The sequence below is a fragment of the Anopheles stephensi genome, chromosome 2 (genome assembly GCF_013141755.1).
Source record: "Anopheles stephensi strain Indian chromosome 2, UCI_ANSTEP_V1.0, whole genome shotgun sequence".
NCBI classification, from domain to species: domain Eukaryota; kingdom Metazoa; phylum Arthropoda; class Insecta; order Diptera; family Culicidae; genus Anopheles; species Anopheles stephensi.
The window spans coordinates 90,329,692-90,348,560 of record NC_050202.1 but is presented as its reverse complement, the minus strand read 5'-3'; the positions used below and the strand labels follow the sequence as shown (position 1 = coordinate 90,348,560).

Sequence of the window (18,869 nt, the reverse complement as noted above, 5' to 3'; positions counted from 1 at the left end):
GAAACTCGGCCACTGGCTGCACTCCTCCACACCCGGCTGCATCCGATCGCTCTCAGGTCTGATTCCACTTGAGCCAGCCAACGGTGCTGAACGGGTTGCTTGCGGCCTCTTGAGGCCCTAAACGGACGGGAAGTTACGGGCCCCAAATGTAAAATGCAGTCCTGGGGGGAGTTCTTTGCTACTTTGGACCCTCTTTCGAGCACGGAATCCTTACTAACTAGCCCCGAACCTGGCCTTATGGCGGAGGCTCTATTTGTTATTAACACGCCTCTTCTGTCCTTGTGGATACAAAAAACCAACTTGATGAACTTACTCGTCCTGATGCAATTATCATGACATGACCAACCCGGCGGAGTATGGTCACCAAACATCCTTCTAAGCCTCTTTCTCTCGAAAGCGATGAAGGAATAACAAGTGTTAGCTAGTTTTAGACGGAATAAAAGGACCGGGGTTCAAATCCTACCCCCATCGCCTCCCCGTTTGCAGGACTGACTACTTTGCTAAGGGTAAAAACAAGTCAAAGAAGGCTAGAAACTGCAAGCCGAGACCTTTCGAGGTTGTAGTGCCAAGGAAGAAGACGGAATAAATGTCTCACAGGGTCGTATCTCAACATCTTCGCTGCTTTTAATACTTGATTTTTACCCAACATTGGTGAATTGCTTACCTGGTCACAATCGCAGCGTTGTTCGTCAGTTGTTAAGTAAGATACGGGTGATGGCTTCATATTGTTAGATTTTGGTGCCTTGAAATCCAAGATATTGCTGTATCTTTTGGCAAGCTTCATAGGAGCGCCTCTATGGCAACAAGACAACAGGCGAGACCAAATCCATAGCCTTATTTGGAAGCGACTTATTCGCTGCTTCATAGGACAAAGCCTGTATCGCCTAGAAGAGAAGAATGAGGTTAAACGACGCAACGTCTCTTAAAGTAAACCAGCCCATATTCTATGTCATCAATATATCCCAGGATTTGGGTTGATTTGTACAGGGTGTTCCCAAGATTTACCACTTCCGAGTCTTTAGTTTTATCGTGGCTCTGCTGTCATAAACCTTCGACCGTATTAAATACCGCTTGATAGACCCTGAAGCATACAAAAAACTGTGAATCGTTCGCATGGATACCATTTTTAACCAACTTCACAACTCCTAAATCCAGCCCAACTCCAAACGCTAACCCTAGCACCCATCCTTGCATGATGCAAATCATAACCCAAACAAATCCACGTTATCCACGAAATCACATCTTCACCCATTCCTAGAGCCCACAGTTCCCCCTATTTGTAGGAACCATTACTTTAAACAATTTATTACTAATTTCAAATCCGCCGTGCCATTTTGCCGCAATCATCTATCTTCCACCAAACCATCAGCAGCAGCAGCAGCAGCGGACGAAAAACGGACCAAAAACAGCGAAAGTTCCGTTGCTCCAACAATAAAACTGTCCATTTTATTGGCTCTACCACCCCACCCACACCACTCCCTCTCTCTACCCGTCCCGCCCAGCGAAGAGTTTTCTGCTTGGGAGTGTAAAAAAGCACCATTGCTTAGAAACAAAACGATGCAGTTTTTGCTGAGCGTACAGTTTTGTTAACCCATTTAAGCGATAAGTCAGCGCGTGTTGGGTTCCATGACAATGTTCAACAATTTCTCATTTCGTTCGTCTCGTTCGTTCTTTGATGTGTGTTTCCGGGAAACTTTGTTTTTTTTTTGCAATAGCATACGTGAGTTTTATTTAAGCAAAAAACTATCTTCAAATCCAAAGGCACTGATAGAGAAGAGTAGAAACGGTTCCAACCAAGGCCTGCCTGCCTTGTACACCGCCATTTTTACGCTTGTGCTGCTACTACGAACGACAGACTCGTCCTCCTCAAGCCATCATCTCAAAACTCCACATATCTTACAGCGATTGTCTTTTTTTCCGATTGCTAAATGGTTACAAAATGCGCTCCGTATGTATAATCGTGGGTGTTTGTGCTGCTTTCTCTAACCTTTACCGTCTAGTGGCGTTTAAAAATGTCTCTCTAAAATATCGTCTTGAAGGAATAATTATCAAAAAATACTTGTGTGCGACCACGATTTGAAATGCGCTTTCCTATTGTCTCGAGATGTACGCGAGATGATGGCATCTGGATCTCCTAACACTACTGCACTGTGTTGAACGGGTGCGTTGATATGCGCGAGTTAGCTGTGGGTGTGTGTGTGCTGTTTCTACAATTCTATTGTGTCTCTTTCTCGAGAGTGCCTACTGGAATGATGAAAACAGGATGCGACGGAATAAGGGTCGACCGTCGGTACCATCACTACTACCTACTACTGCTACTCGCTCCGGATACTCTGTCCGGATAGACTGAACGTGGCTTGACGCTAACTGGAAGGATACGGTGTACTAATTTTGGGGCCGTTTGTCACGTTCGTTTGCCAAATACATCCTAATGTTTAGACCACTAATCGATTTTTGGACGCACCTTAGTTGTGACAGGAAAAAAAAGAATTGTTTTTGTCATAAGAATAAGTGGAATAAAGGGTTTGTTGCTTTCCCCTGGGGAGGAGCAGGAGAAAGTTCGGAAAATGGGGGAGCGAGTTGGGAAAGGGGGGTTATTTTCGGGCAGGAAAACGCTTTCCTACTACATTCTATAATTTATACGTTTATCACAAGAAACACTCTTTCTCTTTTCGCCGTTACTTAAAAAATTTAGCTCGCGATTCATTGCTCTCTCTCCCTCTCCTAGCGCGTACGATTGGGCCGAAAGAAAAAAAAACAAACGTTTGGAAGCTTAAAATGATCTTTTCTTGCTACTAGCACTACCTATCCAGTTTTTGTTTTCTTCCTCATCCAGACCAATATTGTAATAAATGCTTTTGAGTTTACTTTTTAGGATTCAGGTTGGCCTGCGCGCTTGTCTATCGAATCAAAAAGCGTACTAGTACGCCGTTACAAAACTGACTGCTACAAAACCAAAAATGCACACCGAAATACATATAAATAAAATTCCACACTCAAAACGTTAAGCTACACATCTCCAAAAAATGGCTTCAAAAATTTGAGTCAATCATCGGGTTCGGTTAAAACACAAAACAAAGAAGAGACCAACCTATTTGCACCTTAAAATAGCGTTCCCGTGCATGTTTAAAATGGCGAAAAGGGGTCCATTCACCCGGAACGCATCCTATCAAACTGCTGATTAAAATCATTTCAAAGGACATACTTTCTGTTCCTCTCTAGGAAGGTCGGCGGTTAGAGCTTTTGCCGCCACCCCCCTTTATGGCATGATAATATCACGACACAGAAAAGTAAAACAATCATGCCACACATACACACACACACACACATCGTTTGCTACACCTTATATACGAGTTTTGCGCACCAAATCGGAAATCGATCGTATGCGTCAATTACGATTTCGCGCCTGGTGCTTAGAGATTGCGTTTGCCTGACTTCTTATCCATCTTCTGTCCGTCTGCCTGCCTGTGTGCGTGTGTGCGTGTGTGTCGATGTTGGGGGGTTACACCTTCTTGTTCGCTAAAAATTCCGCTCCACATTCGCTACTACCCTTTACTGCTAAATCGTGTTCTTACTCACTAATATATAGACCTATCGGAAAAGTATTAGCTTCCTTCTCGTCGTGTGTGTGTGTTTTTGTTTTATAAAAAGTTGTATAGAAAAACTATCAAAAAGAATCATCTCATCGAAATCTTATCGTCGGGATCTATCATCGTTTGCAGTCCATTTACGTGTTGCTTTCTTTTAGGAATGTGTGTGTGTCCGCTTGTTTACGTTGCAATTAGTTTCATCTCGCGAGTTATCTGTTCGTTTGCTATTGCATTAGGTTTTTCCAATCTGTATGTACCTTTTCTTATTGTCTTCGCAGCTTACAGCATCGCTCTCCACCTTCGCTCTGTCTTGCTCTCTGTTCTAGGATTGCTACACGGGAACCATTTTCCAGCCCCCCTTTTTCTTCTACAATCGGTTTGAAATTCGAGTTTTATGACAGCTTCATCGTACGCTTCGCTTTTCCTACGCTTGCCGCTGACTGTTTAACGCAAACGTCGTTTGCATTCGTAATCGGGCCGGTATGGGAAAGCTTCTCTTAGCCCTTTACTTCATCAGCAGTGCACTAAAACAAAACAGCATAAAAGGTGCACATATTAACGCAGGTGAGTTCGTTTGTTGTTCCAGGACGTTTTCGATCAGGGTCAAACATCGGACGATTGATCCCGTACAATCCCGGTTGAGCCATAATCCTGCTGTTGCGTCTGCTCGTCTCCTCAGTACACAGTCCAGTTCTATCGGGAATTGAAATGTAGTCTGCATGTGCGTTTTTATCGGTTGACAGATAATCTGCAAGATACAGAGAGAGAAAAAAGTTAGATAAAATACATTATTAGTCGCAAAATATTTAAAGATCCGATAGGATAGGCCCCCCCAAAACATTTTTGCAATTTTTGCACGATAGCGCGCCTAGTCTATGCGGAAGTTTCGGTTTTTTATGGCATCCCGTCCGTCCCCGACGTTCGGGCTTGATATCAAACTCGACAGCAACATGACTCACGTGTTCCGATGTTGGATAGCTTCCCGGAAAGTGTTAGATCGTGTCATGTTACTCAAGTTACATTAGTCACGCTGACAGACCGGGTCGGCTTTTCGATGACGAAAACCAAGGGTTTCGGTGAGGCAACAGGCACATACAGACGCGCGCACACAGGAAGGTGCTGATTTGGTGACCACAATGTTCAAAGTACCTCTTGCGGGACCTCCGCCCAAGGTGCATTTTTGTTGTTGCTCACGTAGGGCAATAAAAAAGACACTAAATTATCGGCCAAGTGAAGAGAGTGTTGGGCTGCCATAAATCCGCACTCTAGCCGAAGATAAGATTACTTTGCAGGTGGGGGGTTTGCGACCAGGTGATCGATGACGACAAAGTGATTAAATGGGTATAGTCAGTTTGTCTTTCCGGCTTACAGCAGCAGCAGCTAGTTGATAAGGCTGTGCTTGGCACTTGAAGTTGAAGGTGTAAGCCTGAAGCAATCTTTCCAATATAGTACGTGATTTTACGCGCGTTTTGCGATAGAATCAGCACTGGCAGCAAAGGCAAAAAGCATAAGCTGTGCAAATAAATAGAGCCGTTTATCAGCAAACACGTGTAACTATTTCGTCTACCGTTTGCAGCGAGCAGCAAGGGAAGCTCGAACCTCGTTTTCGGCTTGGAACTTTACTCCATCACAGACAGATAGGCTTTGCAGTTCGCACGCACACCACTACACCGCGAAGGAATTCCTTTTATGATAACAACATACATTCAATATTTACAGAATGATTTCTTGTTTTGGTTGTCGCCGTGATACAAACGAAAGCGTCGTCGTCACGCTTTTGTCTTTTTATCGACACACCGCCCGAGCAGCCGGAGAAGAAGTGTGAACCATATTATCTGATTGATGTGCGACGAGAGCTGACACTCGATACATAATGTTTACTTTCAAACCGGGCGTTCTCGAATGTACCCGGCGAACAAAACGGCGAAGGTTACCCAACACGACGACACGCGATGGGAAGTTAATTATGAAATGCTTTCGTTTAATGTTTCGTCAACAAGCGCATGGAGATGCAGAAGTAAAACAATAACCAACACAGTTTCTCTCCATGGGATCTTACGCTAAACCGAGGCACGATGCTTGTGTGTATGCATGTGTGCGTGTTTCTATTTGTTTAACAAATTTCTCTGACACATTACAGGGTTCGTCAGGGCGAAGAAAAAAGAGATCATCCATCTAAAATGATGCACGATTGAGTATCTCACTCAACGCGATCTAAGAATTGCACTTGGGGGCATCTATCCAGACTTTAGCCTTTAAATATATGTTATTATAAAAAAATAATGAGCGAGTGCACCTGATCATGTGGATATCTCTGGCAAATCTGACGTTTCTTCGACCAAAAATGAAAATTGTTTAATTCATGTGAACAGTGTGGCTAGCATGATTTACGACCCACGAAAACACCCTGCACGAAGAGATTGCCCTCCGCTGGTTTTGATGTGTCTATCTATCTTTCCGTATATACTCTACTTTACTCATCCAAAGGCATTGAAAAACAACAAGTTTTGTTTAACACTTGTGGAGCACATTGCTGGCAAATTCATAACGATTACAGATTAATGAGCTGATCGCACAATCCCACACTGCAGCCTTTGGCAAATCAGATAGATGCTGGCACGCGTGGTTGCTCTAGGAGGTGGTGGTGGAACGATTCATGGGCTGAGACGACGTGCTAAGACGCTGTCAAGTGGATTGGAAGAAGAAGAAAAAAGTAAATAATTGATAACTTCCCATATGACCTCCCCATATTTGACGCGTGAACACGAACGAATGCTGCTGGCGCAGCAGTGTGGAGATGCGCGGAAAGGTTCTGTAGGCGTCAATTAAGACACGCTGCTGCTGGTGCTGAGAGGGTTGGAATTCTCCACTGGAATTGGGTGGCAGGGCGGTTTGTCCACGTCGTTATGCTTTCAACTGGGTCATAAACAAACACACGCAAACTGTCACATCCATTCACGCTCGCGCACAGACACACACACACTCAAATGCTAGTTTGTCGCACGCGGCTCATTCTCGAGTTGGCTGGGGCCAACCGTCGAATGGGAACAATTTCCCATTCGTCCATCAGGCGGCTGCTGCCGTTCCCTTCGAAACACGCGCGCCCGAGCGAGCCACAATCGAAGGTCTTTTTGTTTGCCCTTCGCACTGCGGTCCGCGGGTTGAGGAGAAATCTTTTAATCGGCACAAATCATACCGGCGTGTTGCGCTGCGACAAAATATTTGTAAACGTCACTGGCGAGAATTGGCTCGATTTCTGACCAGAACGAATCGATGTTACGCAACCTCTTGTTGGCCCGTACAATTTGCACGATTGTTAATTACGCTCGAAGAACAAGCCAAATGAAGATGTATTTACGACTTTCGAAGTTAATTAAAATGACTTCTTGGTCGGTTGGTTCAATTCGAAAAGGTGATCGCTGTATTATCTACACACTCCTCCCTCCACAACTGCACACTCATGCCAAATAATTGCCAACGACGACGTGTCTACGGGACCGCATAAGGGATGCTGGCAACTCTCTACCATTTAGAGGGCTGTTTCGTCAGGTACCGCCATCATGGTCGCCACTTTACTTTCTCTTACAGGAGAGTCAGCATATTTTATCACGACTGTGCGAAGAGACACGACAATGTCATAAAAATGGGCGACACTCGACCAGTCCAGAAACCAGTTTTAAGCGAAACCCTAGCAAGCACCAAACGAGGTGGAAAAAAGTGCATCACCAAAATGGCAATGAAACGATTGAATAAAAAAACGAATTCCCCACGTCGACAAAAATGCACTGTGCACCCCCCGCCACACAACTCAGGTCGAGGAAAGCAAGAAGAAACGAGCTGCGCGATCGATCAAACGATCGTAAAACATGTTCGGTCGCTACCGCATGGTCGCCGCCCAATCTATGCTCCTATCCAACACAGCTGCTCTTAAACGGCCAGTAGCAGAAGCAAATTTATCGATTCTCGTTCCCAAAAGCGGTAAAGTAATCGTCGACCCCCAGGGTTACACACGAGACCGAGGGAGACGCGACGGTAAGGCAGGTCGATGCTGTGCGAACGTTATGCTGCGCTATGCAGAAGACGCACGTTCGAGGGTGCCACAAACCTGCCGAAGAAGCAGAAGCAGGGGGTCGCAGATCGGACCACCAGAATCAGGTTTAAACTAGTTCCAGCGAAGTGGACAACCGCCTGCGAGCGCACAAGGCTTCGGCCAGGAGTTGCTTGCTTTATTTGCAACTCTGATTGCAGTTAAATGTGGTTGTGATGTAGGTACGAGTCGCTTGTGCATATACTTATACGATCAGCGATCGTATGTGTGTGTGTCGAGGAGGTTGAAGCGATCGATTATTCAATTTGCGATGTTGCGAATGGACCCTTTTTTCTTCGCCCTCTTTCCCGTGGCCACTTTATTTGCTTTCCACATTATACATCCAACGCGAACGATCAATACAGATGTGCAAATTGTCGATCGAGAGTAGACCGGTTAAATAACTCACCCACCACACAAGTGACGAACCCATATGGCGCGTGTGAATGTAGAAACTACTGACTTTTAACGGCGATTTTTGCAGGTTTTGAGGTCTTAACGATCAGTCGATTCTCCACAATTGTCGCGCAATTTTTGGCAAAGGGTCCGCTGATTGAGATTTTCACACCAAATTTCAGATATGGTGCATATGTTCTGTCAGGGCCTTCGTCTAGGGCCTTGGACTCAATTAGGTAAGTCTTAAAAAATATCTGAAGGCCTGGACTTGGGCTCTATCAATGTTTCAGCTATTCTCCGAAAGGGATAAGATGTTCTAAAAGCCAAATAGTCTAAGGCCAGTGATGTACACCTGTACAACCTGAAGATCAACTAATTGTGCTGTAGAACTGAGTCTGTATCGCACTATTACCCTCCTGCCAACCATCTGTTGGTATTAGAAAACCAATCGTCCGATTACGTGACTACAATCGTGCATGGTCAATTTGAGTGATTTATACAGCTGCGAGATCTAAATAAGCTTGAAGCTGGGCATTGAGGTGGAGCATGTGGCAGAACAGTAGCAGCAGCAGCAGCAGCATCGCCACAGAGCGCACCAGTAGCAAATTGACTGGATCCGAATTTAAACCAATCCCAATTCCATCCCCTGGATGATCACCATCGTGCAGGTAGAGGCACAGCAGCAGCAGCAGCAGTAGTAGGTGTCCGAGAGAGGATAAATAAATTCCTCCCAACAACCCCAGTTGCGAGAGACCTCAACAACAACGACAACGACGACTCCGACGACCGAAGGGTCAATTCAATGTTAACCCATCTCCGACTCCGGTCTGTGTGTATGTGTGTGTGTGTGTGTGTGTGAGGGCTGCCTCACACACGTCTCTCCACCACCAGCTCTATCACTTCATTGGTTTGTTGTTCAACATTGCTTTGTCCGATCGGGGAGCAAATGGGCGAGAAGACAAAGACCGAACAGGGGAGTGGTGCAGCACCAGCAGTCATTACGCGGTCAAACATAATAAGCCGCGTGAGTCTGCCAATTGTCGGACGTTTATAGGAGGAACGAGACACATCGCTGACACACGTGAGACATGGCGAATGGCAAAAAACCCTGTGCAACCTGTGCTGCATACACACAAAAGCCAACCTCTTGCCAATGCTTTTGGCTTTCGGGGTAGTCACATTCCAAAGCGATGACTTTCGAACGGCTCTCGTTCACTCAGCAACAGCTTGACAGCATTGCCATTACACACCCGACTGCCAGCACTGACAGCACCGAGCGAGAGCCTTTTAAAATGGTCGACGATCGTCGCAGCCAGCCCATCGTCAATGTTACTTGTCGCACAGGTCGGCGGTCTTGTCTGCAAGAGAAGCATAAACCGTACCTACGGGCACAGTGTACGCACGCACACACCGAAACGCGTTTTCAAAAGGCATGATCAATATTATGCTGCACAAATCTCACCGAAAAAAAAGGCAGCACGACGGCACGAAGCAGCAACGGGGAGCAAAGCCGGGGGAAACAAGTAGCGAAACGAGAGACGACGGAGAGCTTGAGTCAACAAACTGAGGAAGAAACACACGACGAAACGCAACGCGAGAACGAAGAAGCCGTTGTTGCGCGCGTCTCATAAAAAGAAAACGCATAGCCCCGAAATAAAACGAAAAAAAAAGGCCGGAGTTCTTTGCTCACACCGGTGGTAAACGTCGATCCTCCCACCCCGTCTGCTTCCTATCTGCCAAAACGTCACGCCGTATCGATCGGCGGATGCACGGCACACCATACCATGGGAACCAACCACCGCGAGTGGTGCTCGTCCATCCAGCCCAGCTCGTTGGCTCTTTCGCTCCTTCTTCGCCTTCTACTGCCGGGCCTTTCTTCCCAAGTTCGACACCCCGCGCGACTTCGCGATCGACAACCGGGAACCGCTCTTCCCGGTGCGATCGACGACGGCGACGGTGGGCTGACGTTGCCCTCGTGGTGGTGTTGTTATTTTTCCACCCCACACTCGCTCTCTCCTGCGTCCTCATCTCTGCGCTGCTCCAGTTGCAGTCCCTCCAATCCTCCCCCCACAACCCCACCGGACACACACACACGCACACGCACACAAGGTTTGCTTCTTCACGCAGAACGGGTGAAAAAGAACATAACAAGCTTGTGTGGCAATAACGCCATCATGAGGCACCACATCACACGCCAGCCAGCCAGCCCAGCCAGCCAGCCACACCGGGCCTCCGGTGGTGTCTATGCTCTCTCCTGGAATGGAAATGACGGCAACAGCGCGCGCCTGCAAGATGAGCGTCAACACCGGTGATCGTGTGCGCTCTTCTCACTGCGGCGAGCGAAGCCTTCGACTCCGTGCGCGCCGCCGCCGTTCGTTCGACGCAGCCAAAAAGGCTAAAGTCCGGTCACCACGAGATCTACATGAAATGCATCTTAACGCGTTGTCGTCGTCGTCGTGGTTTCGAAACAGGTTACGGCGGCTACAGACAACGGTCCGCAGCAGTGTCCTCTTTTTCGCTCCGTGTCCTCCTTATCTTATCCTCTCTGTGGCCTTTTTCGCTTCAAGTGATCGATTATCCATCGAGGCGCGTTCTTCAGCACACCAGAGCCAGGCCAGGGCCTGTGTATCGATATCTTATCTGCATCGTAGGGGATTATTCGATGCGATCGGCCCTCGACACTTGAGTGACGATTACACGATTTATTGCTGACAATCGACGGTCCATCTCTATCTCCCCGTTTGTGCCGCTTTCAATCAACGGGCACACCGCGATGAAGAATGTCGCTTTGATAGCATCTTCTGGCGACCCAAATCCACTCCACAGAATGTTCATGGTATTCCGCACGCATGATTCATGCTCCGTATTCAAATTCTTGCTCCTTCTGCCCAACATGAATCATTCGTGCGATCGGTGCGCGATCGTGCTTATGCATATTCAACCCCCCCCCCCCCCCGAAAACAAAACCCGATTGATGGAGTGGAATTTGAATTGTTGGCCTCCTCTTCCGAAAAGGAATCCTCCAGCAAAGCGGTCTGAACAACTTCGCCACCGAAACACCGGGCGTAAAAAGGAAATGCCAATAATTTAACCATCCGCTCAGCGCACTTGGCGGGAGCGGAGTGCGCTTTCGCCTGCAGATATAAGAACGCTTCTCGAGGCTGTTCCTCGGGTCGGGCGTACAACACCCGCACCACCAGCCCAACCAAATCCCACGCTTCCTGCACTTTTCGGTTCTGCCCGGCGAAGAAGCAGACCTAAGCGAGACAGAGTGAGAACCGGGAAGAGGATGTGCGCTTGGGCTAATGTGTTTTATGTAGTTTCTGGCCTTACCTGAATCGAGTTCTATCCTGCACCGCCGTTCGGCCGTTCGAGCAAGATGACGACGATGAAGCAGAAACCTGGGGGTAGAAGAGATGATGTGTGTTTCGTGCGTTGCTTCCAATCCCTATCCTATGAAGATGGGTCGCTGAGCTGGAGGATGCTGGCTCTGGTTCGTTGTCCATGTGTGTGTGTGTGTCGGTGTGGGGGTTGAATATCTTCGACATCTCTTCAACCTCGCGAATCGTTGCTTAGCTGGTACGATGCTGTGCGCGTTGCTACCTTCTTGAGACTCTGGGGTGGATCGGTTTCGGTGGCGCGCGTGGATGAGGAATATGACGACGCGAGATGCAGAAGAAATCCGTTGGAGGCTTGCAGAGTAGATTTAGGTTCAATGATTCATTCGGCATTTTTCTTCTTCTACTTCTCTCTCTTGCTCTCTCTTGCTGTACTCGATCGGAGTTGATAGCGCCGCTGGGAAGGAAAGGGATGAAAATCGGCGGTGGCGCTGTTCGGACCGCCATTTATACGATCTCCTTGCCCTGCACCTTCTTGGCGAGATCACAGATGATCTCCTTGTAGATCAGTGGATCGATATTCTTGCCCAGCTGGTACAGGATGAACCAATCGCCCATCTGGCACCGGGAAGCGATCAGCTCGACATCATCGTGCGCCGACAGCCGGGAACGGGCGCGCAGCATCAGCAGCCGCAGCTTCGGCATCATGACCACGGCGAAGCGGTACAGCAGCGAGATGCCGGTCAGGATGGTGAGCAGGATGAACCAGAACCACAGGAACACGTAGATCTTCTCGTTCACGATGTTCAGCGGCAGCACGCACAGCCCGTCGAACTTCTGCACGCTTCCCGATGGACCGTACTTGTGGAAGGTACATTTGGTCACCTTCGGGAAGACACGCGCCATCGGATCGCCGCGCTCTTCCGGTTCCATCTCGGTGAAGCGCACCACATCGCTACCGTACGTGGAGAACTCGCCGTCCAGGAAAAAGTCCATGAAGTAGATCTGGCCCAGCACGTTGACGAAGTTTAGCACCTCGCAGAAGAAGAACCGCATGGCGTAAAAGTTGTGTCCCTTGATGTTGTCCGCGAAGTAATCGACCAGAATCTTCTTGCGCTCCTTGGCCTCCTCGTTCATGATGGGCATGTTAAGGTCCAGCACGAGCATCTTGATGCGGCCACCCTCCCATGTCTTCCACAGATAGCGGGGCACGTAGAACAGCATGGCCTGGAAGAAGAGCACGAAGCACACCCACTGGTAGTACTTGTGGTACTTCACCTCATCGTGTCCATCGACGTGGCTCGCGACTCCCGGCTGCACGATGTCCTTGCCGGCGATTCCGGTCAGACGGTTCGGGATGGTGAACGTCGAGTAGATCCAGCAGTACGTGTCCATCACGTTGAGCGGAATCTCGTCCACGATGCAGTCGATCGGGTCTCCGATGTACTGCCGCGAGGTGACTAGCAGCGAGAACGCGATCAGGATGATGACCGTCGCTTTGTAGTGCAGCCGGAAGATGTTGTTATCGATGCACACCTGGTCTAGCTTCAGCAGACCCTTCACGGATCCGAACACATCAAACATGATGCCGCCTTTTGGTGCAACGAGCTTCTAGGAACAATTGCACTCTTTTCGCACGCACACTTGCTTTTCGTACGCCAAAATCAGCGTAAACGACGCGACGCTTCTACGCGGCCACACGCACTCACACACACACGCACTAGGGAATGTTCTCAGACGAAAGGTGGGAAGAGGGCCAGGGGTGTGTACCACAACGGAATCACGGCGTGCCCTTTGTGACACGCATACAATTGCTATTTACGCACACACACACACAAACACACATGCACGCACGCATGCACCCCCTTTATTGCTTTGATGCTATGCACACTGTAAATAATCACGAAAAAAGAGGAAACAAGAAGCGAAAATCAACACACTGAGAGATGATGAAATAAATAACGCGCTGTTGCCAATGGTGACGCGTTGTCGGAATAGGAACAGACGGCAGCTAGCCAGCCAGCAACGAAATTTCGCACCGCTTTTCACTAGTTTCACCACGTTGCTATTGGTTAACTAAAGCATTGCTAGCTTTTACAGCACCACAGCGGGGAAACACGGGACAAACTTGTGTTTTCTGCCACCAAATTCGCCCTGTTTGGGGAGCACGCACAGAAACACCTCTTACCTTTGCCGATGTCGTAAAAAAATTGTCTTGTTTGCTGAATGTGTGTGCTGCTTATTTTTATTAAATTTGACCGGTGGGACGAATGCGGCGAGACGCACAGTGCATTTTGGCCGAAATCGCTGACATCATCTTCCACAGTACGAAGTACAAACAAATAACGGCGAACTGGAAAGAGGAGCAATATCGTTCACAATATTTTGTAAAATTGAATTGTTTTATTTTAAAGTCTGAAATGGTAAAAAAAAACTCTAAGATTAAATTTGTTTCATAAAATACATCAAAGAAACATATTTTTATGTAGTTTGAATCCCATAGTTTTGAGCGTTGATGAGAAGCAGTGATATGAGAGTGAGAGTGAGAAGGGGACAGAGCAATTCAGCAAATTCGAACATGGATTTGAAAAGTTCGAAAATGCAACAGGAGGAGAACTTCGAAACATTTTTTCATTTTTGTATTTTATTTTAGCTTCAAGCGCATTTTATTACTTTTTGTTATCTAATTTTAAGTTTTATACCAATCGGTAACAGCTCTTGATTAGTATAGTTGATTTATATGCTCAATCTTGGTTTGATGGTAGATTTCGATACATTACAAACATACAATTTATTTGAAAACAACGCAAATGATAACAGACTGTTCTTTTACATCAGCAAATCAGCGCAATTTTGCTAGCCACGTCTTACAGACTAAATAGATCTATTAACAAACAGTGGTGTGTGTGTGTACAAGAACATGATCGTTGCATTATTACATTTCGATAAAAAGATGGTGATGGGTGATGCGGGACACAGATAGCAAAACTGTTTCATGTCGAACGATGGTCCTATAAGTTACGTCCAATCGTTGCTCTCCTGCCTGGTCGGGTTAATAATCATCGTTGTTCTGCGACGTGAGCACCTTATGAAATCTTTTTCCGGACCGCCGTGTACCGTTCCATGTATGCGTCGTATCCTTGCAGCTCGTTAAACTGTTTCGAGTTGAAAAGATTACCGTCCACGCAAAGGTTACAAACTTTCGATTCAATCAGAATCCTCGGGTGTATGGCTGATATTTGCAGACAGTTCTCCTCCAGCCGTAGCGTCTTTAGCTTAGCACAATCGGCTATCTCTTCGGCGACGATGGTGATTTGATTTTGGTTCAAGTTCAGCTCGGTCACCTGCAGCGACTTTACATCTGGCGGTACTTCCGTTATCTTGTTCCTTGATAGATCCAGCAGGTCCAGCTGCTTCAGCTCGCAGAATACGACCGGAAATGTGCTGATCTGATTGTTGCTGAGGATTACTTGCTTCAGATGGGTGCAGCTCGACAGGCTCCTCGGGACGGACGTGAGCAGGTTGTTCATCATGTTGAGAGTTTCCAGTTTCACCAGCACGCCTATACACTCGGGAACTTCCGCTATTTTGTTTCCGCTAGCGTTCAGATGCTTGAGGAGAGTAAATTTTGCGATATCCTCCGGCAATATTGCGAATCGATTTTCCGAAATGTCCAATGTTTTCAACACGTTCGGGAATGTTTTCAGCGCGGAAGGAAACTCGTCCAGTCGCAGTAGAGATATCTTCAGCACACCCGTTTTCTTCGCAGTCTCAAAATGTTGCTTCACTTGTTTGTTTCCCATTGTTGCGTACTGATAATATGGCTGAAAAAATAGAAAATTTCGACCTTTTGTGATTCACTTTGAGTGTAAATAGAAGCTGCACAAGAAAAATGATTTGTTGTTATTTTCGCTGAAAACGATTTCGACTGTCAAGCTGACGTGTACAGCCCGGTGAAAAATGTATAACAATCGGATGTACCACACTGCGAATAATTATTATTTCCATGTTAATTTCCTTGAAGATTCGAGGTATTCAATAAGGAATAATTATGTTGGTTCAAATTATAAGAAATAAAATCTAATTTTTGCTTGGAAAGTATAAAATCTATCGTTATTTGCAAATAAAATGAATCGAAATTTCGTCGCAAGAACAGACACAATCCCAGTGTGCGCTCCATCGTAAACAAACGCTGCGATTTGTTGTCAAAATCGAACCGGGAAGGAAAAGAACCACTGCACGCCGATAGATAATTGCTTTTTTCATTAAGAAAACGTTTGGTGATAACATGCATTTCTTAATATAGTGTAACACAGGTTCAGCAAAGATTATTTGAACTATTCCCCTGCCAGTACCTACCACACGGACGGCAAGATGAAGCTGATGTCTTTATCGTCGATATGTGGCATTGTTTTCCTGTGTTATATATTACATTCCACGTATACACTTTATATGCTGTTTCGGGCACCGCAATGTACCGATACGCCCTGTTACCAGTCTCAGCTGACCAAAGGCAAGTTCCTGCAGTTATCGCTGTACACTTCTCCATTGGCAAACCCAACGAACGGGAACAAGGTGACCAAGCTGGGTACCGTCAATCCGTTCGATCCGTTCATTGAACTAGAAAAGTGAGTATTGCGCGAATCAGTTGTTAAAGAAAAACAGTTTCTAAACGAACCTCCTTTCTTGTTTTAGAACGTACACCATCAAGCTACCGAAAGAGACCCGCTCCAATGGCACGTTGTACATGTTTGCGGTACTGACGAAAGGTGCCAAATCGTTGGAATGGGACACGGTAAGAAGCCAGAGCACGTCGGTGATCAAAAAGTTTGGCTTGACGCACTACATGGTCCCTAAGACAGCCACTATTAATCTGTTGAATGATAAGGTAGGTATCAACAAGCGATGCAGTATTATCTTCCGCCCAGTTCAATGGCTGAACTGCGGTTGCTGACCTACAGGTCAATTGGACCTAATTATTTTCTAACACTACACTTCCCCAGGGTGCCACGAAAAGACCCAATAAATCCGTGAACCAAAAGCGCATCGCTCACATTCGGCAAAATGTGTTCATACACATCATCACCGAGCCATTCTCGATATCTCCGAGGGATGTACCGGCAGAGCTGGCACGCGATATTCGCATCACACCGGACAACCTGGTGATGCCCATCATACGGAATGATTTTGCAAAAGAAAAGCTTGCCGATCTGGTAGAAATCGATCCGAAAGTAACAGAAGCCAGTGTAACCGTACATTACGCTCCCAGTTCGGTCGGGAAAATCAAGATGTTGGCTCAGATCGAACGGGCTATGTCGGATCTGACCCGGTTGGGTTTCAGCGAGAAGGATATCGATGAGGTATTGTAGCTTTTTTGTTATTGTACTGATGCCAATATGGATTTTTAATTCTATTCTCCTTCTATAGGTGAAATCAATCTTCTCTGATACGAACGTTTATCTGCTGTGTGGAACAATCATCATCAGTAGCGTTCATGTAAGTGCTAGAATCATCATCACCTTCTTTCAATGTTGCAATAATTCCCTCTGTCGTTCTCATTACAGCTTCTGATAGATTTCCTATCATTCAAAAACGATATCCTATTCTGGAAACACAAGCGCCACTATGCTGGACTCTCGTTGCGAAGTACGCTGTGGCGAACGTTCAGCCATATAATCATTTTCCTGTATCTGTTGGACGAAGAAACATCACTTCTAATCCTCATACCGACCGGCATCGGAACGCTGATCGAGGTTTGGAAGGCGAAGAAAATCCTAAAGCTCGATGTAAGCCTACGCCGTGGTATCCGATTCCGATCGGACGAGAACGAATCGGACGTGCCGAGTGATATTAAAACGCAGGAAAACAATACACTGGAGCTGGACAAACAGGCGATGCAGTATTTAAGCTACATACTCTATCCCCTGTGCGTTGCTGGAGCTATCTATTCGTTGCTTTATCTTCCTCACAAGAGGTGAGTAGCGATTGATTCCATTTAAAGTTAGTTGAAGACGATCTTCATCAATAATCTTCACTCTTCCAGTTGGTATTCGTGGACCATCAGTTCGATGGCGAATGGAGTGTACGCGTTCGGGTTCCTCTTTATGCTGCCCCAGCTATTCATCAACTATAAGCTAAAATCGGTCGCAGCGCTACCGTGGCGTGTGTTTATGTACAAATCGTTCAACACGTTCATCGACGACGTGTTTGCCTTCATCATCACGATGCCAACAGCGCACCGGTTCGCCTGCTTCCGGGACGATGTCGTATTCCTGGTGTACCTATACCAACGATGGTAAGGACTTTTCACCTTATTAAATCGCAGTATAATAACGAATTTTCTCTTCCCCTATCTAGGCTGTACCCCGTCGATAAAACACGCATCGACGAAGATGAGCGCGCACTAATGGGCAAAGAACAAGATGCTGTCGATGAGCAGGAGGAAAACACAGCGAAGCCGAAAAAGCTTGTTGACGCTAAGGAAAGCAAGAAGGATAATTAGAGCAAGCAAAGGAAAAATTTGGCAGCCGCGCTTATTCCCAGTTAAGACCACTCTAAACGGACGCACAAAATTGCAACAAATAGATGATGAGGTAGTCTGTTCTTTATTGGCACTTCTATACATCCTCGAGAGCGTGCTATGTCTTTGGCCTCTTTGAGTTGATTCGCCCGTAGCAAAATATTTCGATCGGGTCAGATAAACGTTGCTCGGCGGCCAACGACTGCCAAGGGACCGTAGCGTACGTAAACCGCTCAAACAAACGAGTCATTGAGTTCCATCCATAGTGTTACGTTAGTAGTTGAAGAATATATTTTCAGATTAGTTATTTTTTTTCGCACGTTTCATTATACTTTTAAACTTACTAAGCATTTCCGTGTCGTTGGTAACGTATCGTATACACATTTTTTAATCTTAATAAATGATCCTTAAACTCAATCTTACATCCTTCGCATGTTTTGTTCGAGCAGAAATCAGCGGAAAGCATCACGTAGACAGAACAATTTCCTTCCAGGAAATGCAGCCAACTGCAAATCTGTTATAAATGACCAGCTCACTGGTAGCGTGAAGTAGAAATATGAATTGTACATGCTCATGCAGTTCGGGGGTTTCGCTTGTACATACATAATCTTGTACTCTGTCCAAGCAGGATAGCGGCTTCCCTTCTTCATGGTAGAACAACCGCAGACAATTCCCAACAAATTAGGCTGTGGTAACGAATGATTGTTTTACATTCCCGCACGAAGCGCCCGCTCTGGTGGCCTCAATCCGTTCCGCCGTCCGGTATCTCATCAAAAGCAAATAGCAAACGGACGGACGGAATCTATTACGAAAGCAAACCCCCTTAATGGAGCTTGCGGCTCGAAATGTGTTTTGTCCTTTCGGACAGTTTCTTGACGACAGAAGATCCCGATTGGCCGATCTTATCTTGAACCATAACGAAAGGAAAAAAGGGCCTC

The 18,869-nt window shown here is 46.6% G+C and overlaps 3 protein-coding genes across 4 annotated transcripts; 1 reads left to right on the top strand and 2 right to left on the bottom strand.

Moving 5' to 3' along the window:
- Positions 1-1,698: 1,698 nt before the first annotated feature.
- On the bottom strand, positions 1,699-13,700 carry LOC118505229 (innexin inx2). 2 transcript variants are annotated; one of them, XM_036040757.1, is made up of 3 exons: positions 13,600-13,700; positions 11,407-13,301; positions 1,699-4,338 (listed from the first exon to the last, which is right to left on the bottom strand). In XM_036040757.1, exon 2 carries the CDS (start codon positions 12,993-12,995, stop codon positions 11,919-11,921), a length of 1,077 nt encoding a protein of 358 aa, XP_035896650.1. In that variant the 5' UTR covers positions 12,996-13,301; positions 13,600-13,700; the 3' UTR covers positions 1,699-4,338; positions 11,407-11,918. The 2 variants fall into 2 exon arrangements, with proteins under 2 accessions (XP_035896650.1, XP_035896651.1); XM_036040758.1 differs by lacking the exon at positions 13,600-13,700 and adding an exon at positions 13,451-13,593.
- Positions 13,701-14,161: 461 nt separating this feature from the next.
- On the bottom strand, positions 14,162-15,360 carry LOC118505245 (leucine-rich repeat-containing protein 57). Its single transcript, XM_036040796.1, has one exon. The coding sequence runs from the start codon at positions 15,212-15,214 to the stop codon at positions 14,498-14,500; it is 717 nt and encodes a 238-aa protein (XP_035896689.1). The 5' UTR covers positions 15,215-15,360; the 3' UTR covers positions 14,162-14,497.
- Positions 15,361-15,594: 234 nt separating this feature from the next.
- LOC118505203 (cleft lip and palate transmembrane protein 1-like protein) lies at positions 15,595-18,353 on the top strand. Its single transcript, XM_036040684.1, has 7 exons — positions 15,595-16,039; positions 16,107-16,299; positions 16,415-16,771; positions 16,839-16,907; positions 16,976-17,385; positions 17,455-17,706; positions 17,769-18,353. Exons 1-7 carry the CDS (start codon positions 15,786-15,788, stop codon positions 17,911-17,913), a joined length of 1,680 nt encoding a protein of 559 aa, XP_035896577.1. The 5' UTR covers positions 15,595-15,785; the 3' UTR covers positions 17,914-18,353.
- Positions 18,354-18,869: the final 516 nt, after the last annotated feature.

Bases quoted from the DNA above. Each gene is read 5' to 3' on its own strand.
- LOC118505229 (XM_036040757.1), bottom strand. From the start codon at position 12,995: ATGTTTGATGTGTTCGGATCCGTGAAGGGTCTGCTGAAGCTAGACCAG.
- LOC118505245 (XM_036040796.1), bottom strand. From the start codon at position 15,214: ATGGGAAACAAACAAGTGAAGCAACATTTTGAGACTGCGAAGAAAACG.
- LOC118505203 (XM_036040684.1), top strand. From the start codon at position 15,786: ATGAAGCTGATGTCTTTATCGTCGATATGTGGCATTGTTTTCCTGTGT. The intron at 16,300-16,414 runs GTAGGTATCAAC...ACACTTCCCCAG, and splicing joins TTAATCTGTTGAATGATAAG to GGTGCCACGAAAAGACCCAA. The intron at 16,908-16,975 runs GTAAGTGCTAGA...TTCTCATTACAG, and splicing joins TCATCATCAGTAGCGTTCAT to CTTCTGATAGATTTCCTATC.